This window comes from Cervus elaphus, chromosome 23 (assembly GCF_910594005.1).
Source record: "Cervus elaphus chromosome 23, mCerEla1.1, whole genome shotgun sequence".
In the NCBI taxonomy this organism is placed as follows: Eukaryota; Metazoa; Chordata; class Mammalia; order Artiodactyla; family Cervidae; genus Cervus; species Cervus elaphus.
Window position 1 is genome coordinate 60,392,166 of NC_057837.1, and position 3,674 is coordinate 60,395,839.

The 3,674-nt window shown below is 42.0% G+C and overlaps 1 protein-coding gene across 1 annotated transcript; it reads right to left on the minus strand.

Annotated features, from left to right (window-relative positions):
• On the minus strand, positions 1–2,228 carry DEFB127 (defensin beta 127). Its single transcript, XM_043882819.1, has 2 exons — positions 2,180–2,228; positions 1–251 (listed from the first exon to the last, which is right to left on the minus strand). Exons 1-2 carry the CDS (start codon positions 2,226–2,228, stop codon positions 1–3), a joined length of 300 nt encoding a protein of 99 aa, XP_043738754.1.
• Between the last annotated feature and the right edge of the window lie 1,446 nt (positions 2,229–3,674).

The window sequence follows — 3,674 nt, forward strand, 5'->3', positions numbered from 1 at the left end:
TTATGTAGGCTTTCTGTGGACGTGTGTAGAATTCTGTTCAATGAAATAATCTTGAGGCAAAGTAAGTGCCATTGTCACTGGCTTTGGACGAGGTGGTTTGGTAATTTTTTTACGTTCTTCCAGTTCCACAATACTGAGGCAACAATATCTTCCATTTTCACATAGTACTTCACGTACTTCTGTTTTTCTGCATATTTTCCTGCAGTATCCATGTATATATTGATTCCAGCATCTCTTAAGTTGTTCGGTTACTGTGCACATAAAGAACAATAGGCCAAGGTCAGAGTTTGAGACAAAAGACAATTTTGGTTATGGGGAAGACAGGGGATGTTTGTAAGGATAAGGTATATGGGAGACTCACAGAGCATATATCAGTAACGTCCCACAGGTATTACCCTCCAAGAGGGTGAACCTCAATGTTTACGTCCAGCCGATCACTCATATTTTGTTCCTCTAGAGTGCTGGGCTTCCACCCAACATCTGATGGACTTCGCCAAGAGCAGTGGGTCTTATTTACGGAAATAAAGAAGTCGAATCCTTGAGTTCAGGCTATGGAACTATGCTATGCTACATCTGAGAACCTCAGTAAACCTGCCTCTATTTGAATGCTTCTAAGGTACTACTTCCTGGAGGAGGAAATGGCAACCCACTCCCATATGCTTGCCTGGAGAATCCCATGGACAGAGGAACCTGGCAAGCTACAGTCCATAGAGTCACAAAGAATCTGACACTACTGAAGTGACTTGACATTAACATAACAGTGTACCACTTCTTTACCACTGCTCAGAATACAATAATTTGTTACTGTGTATTTATGCCTGACTTAGACTCTGCTCTTGGGTTCATGCTTGCTACAATGATAAAGAATGACTTTTTTTTTGGTACAGTCAGATGTTTTCCCCCCTCAACATTCTTCCTCCTCTGTTGCTTCTTAGTATTGTACATTTTTATCAGTGCATATCTTCCTTTGGCTTCTATGTCATCATAATAATTTTAGATTTGTTTTATTCCTCCATGACTCCCCATTCTCTTTCTACTTCCAGAGGAAGGAATTCCTCCAGACCTTTGCTCACCATGATAGGTCTTCTATCCTTCAGTGATCCTAAATATTTTCAATAATCTAAGAGTTTAGGATGTTCATATTTTGGCTTTAAGACTTGTACTATCCTCTGGATACTAGCCCCAGAGGATGAAGGCTGAGAACAAAGATGCTGCCTCCAACACCAGGTTCCAGAGTTCCTTTGACTGTTAGAAGTTTAAGGGGCTAGAAGTAGGCCGTTCTTACTCTATAATAACAAACAAATACGAGAGATCTGGTTGTGAAAGAGGAAAGGAAGCTAATTTTTAAATTCTTAGTATGTGCCAAGCCTTATGCTGCATGTTTTTATCACTTAATAAATTCCCCATGAACCAAAGGGCTTCCCTGGTAACTCAGTCGGTAAAGACCCTGTCTGCAATGCAGGAGACCTAAGTTTGATCCCTGGGTCAGGGAGATCTCCCAGAGGAGGAAATGGCAACCTACTCTAGTATTCTTGCCTGGAGAATCCCAAGGACAGAAGAGCCTGGTGGGCTATAGTCCATGGTGGTCTGAGCGACCAAACCTATCTACCATGATCGAGGTGTCATTATCTCCACAAATGGGGAAACTAAGGTTCTGTGAGTATTCACCTTTTATCCAAAGTTGATAAAGTAGTAGATGTTGTAGGCATGTTTCTTAAGACTGAATCCAAAGTTTCTTCTTCCACTATTCACACATGCTAGTATAATATTGATAGATTAAAATATATACATACAGTACCAGAGTGGAAGAAAATAAGGCTGGGTGCTAGAGTAAAAACTGTATCCAAAGAAATAAGGATATTCCCAGTTATTACTCTTCTATCTTTCTATAGTGAGTCTTTCTCAGAGGAAATTAGGACCTCTTTTTAGCTCTATGAATACTCCTTTTAAGAATAGTACCATAGTAGAAGCACTCAGGAAGAGGGAATTTTTGATGACATTTGATAGACTTCAGCCATTCCTAGGGCCTTATCTTTTCCTACTGTGAGTTATAAAATTCCCTTGAGTTCTTGAAAGTACTCTATCCATTATTGATTTGAGTGAGCCCCTGGAAAGCAGCTACACTCACCACTATACCATCAATGTGGTTTGAGTGAGCCCCTGAAAATCTCTGGATTACCTGTGAACTTCTGGAACAGCAGAATTGCAATGATCAGGAGGATCCTCATGGTCAACCTTCCCAGAAGAGGTGACAACCAGGTCTCTTGGTCCACTATGTCACCTTCCTCAGAGACTTAGATTCTTATGCAATGAACCAGAACAGATGGTATGATATGAAGTGTGCCCCCAAATTTCTGGATTGCGGATTTTGCAACATGTGGGCAGACACAGGAAATTTGGTTACTCACTTAACCCACACATGGGATTCAGAGACACTGTGTGTTCCATCTCATCACACCTGATGCCATTCTGTAGGCTGTAGACTGCTGGTGAGAAAAGTCTGTGCTTTTTCTACTTTGGCTGTCTGCCTAGATGGACAGGTAGACCTATACTTACTTATAAGAATGAATAAGGACCTAAAATAAATGAAGCCTATTCTGTTGACTGACTGCATTCATCTAAGTCTAAGTCTCTGACTATTGTGTCTAACACTTTAGCCAGTCCAAATGGTAGCCAGTTTTTATTCCTATATCCTAGCTAAATTTAGTTACTCACAGACAAGCAATATGGGCTGCCCAGGTGGTTCAATGATAAAGAATCCACCTGCTGACACCGTGCAGGAGATGCAGGTTTGATCCCTGGGTCAAGTAGATCCCCTGGAGCAGGAAATGACAACCCATTGCAGTAATCTTGCCTGTTCTATCTTCTGGGAAGACTTCCCTGTCCGTTGATCTCTGTGGAGGTATCTTGGAGGAGGTTGGGAGAGAATTCTTCTGGGGATTGTTCTACTTTAACAACACATTTCTTATTAATGCAGGTTTAGGAAACAATGTTAAAAAAGCAGAGACATTACTTTGCCAACAAAGGTCCGTCTGGTCAAGGCTATGGTTTCTCCAGTGGTCATGTGAGAGTTGGACAGTGAAGAAAGCTGAGCGCCGAAAAATTGATGCTTCTGAACTGTGGTGTTGGAGAAGACTCTTGAGAGTTCTTTGGACTGCAAGGAGATCCAACCAGTCCATCCTAAAGAAGATCAGTCCTGGGTGTTCATTGGAAGGACTGATGCTGAAGCTGAAACTCCAATACTTTGGCCACCTGATGCGAAGAGTTGACTCATTGGAAAAGACCCTGATGCTGGGAGGGATTGGGGGCAGGAGGAGAAGGGGACGACAGAGGATGAGATGGCTGGATGGCATCACCAACTCAATGGGCATGAGTTTGAGTAAACTCTGGGAGTTGGTGATGGACAGGGAGGCCTGGCGTGCTGCGATTCACGGGGTCACAGAGTCGGACAAGACTGAGTGACTGAACTGAACTGAACTGAACTGAGGAAACTATGTGAATGATTTTGTTATTCAGGCTTTGACTTCTATGACATTATAACTCTTTGGAAAGATTAGCAGAAAGTTAACAGACTTTCCTTTCAATTGCTTTCAGTCATTTTCATGTCTAAGACCAACTCAGAAATCTTTTTGAATAACGGCAGCTCATTTTAGATCCCAACCAGGACACTAATA

Bases quoted from the DNA above. Each gene is read 5' to 3' on its own strand.
- DEFB127 (XM_043882819.1), bottom strand. From the start codon at position 2,228: ATGAGGATCCTCCTGATCATTGCAATTCTGCTGTTCCAGAAGTTCACA. The intron at 252-2,179 runs GTAATCCAGAGA...TTATGTGCACAG, and splicing joins GCTGTTCCAGAAGTTCACAG to TAACCGAACAACTTAAGAGA.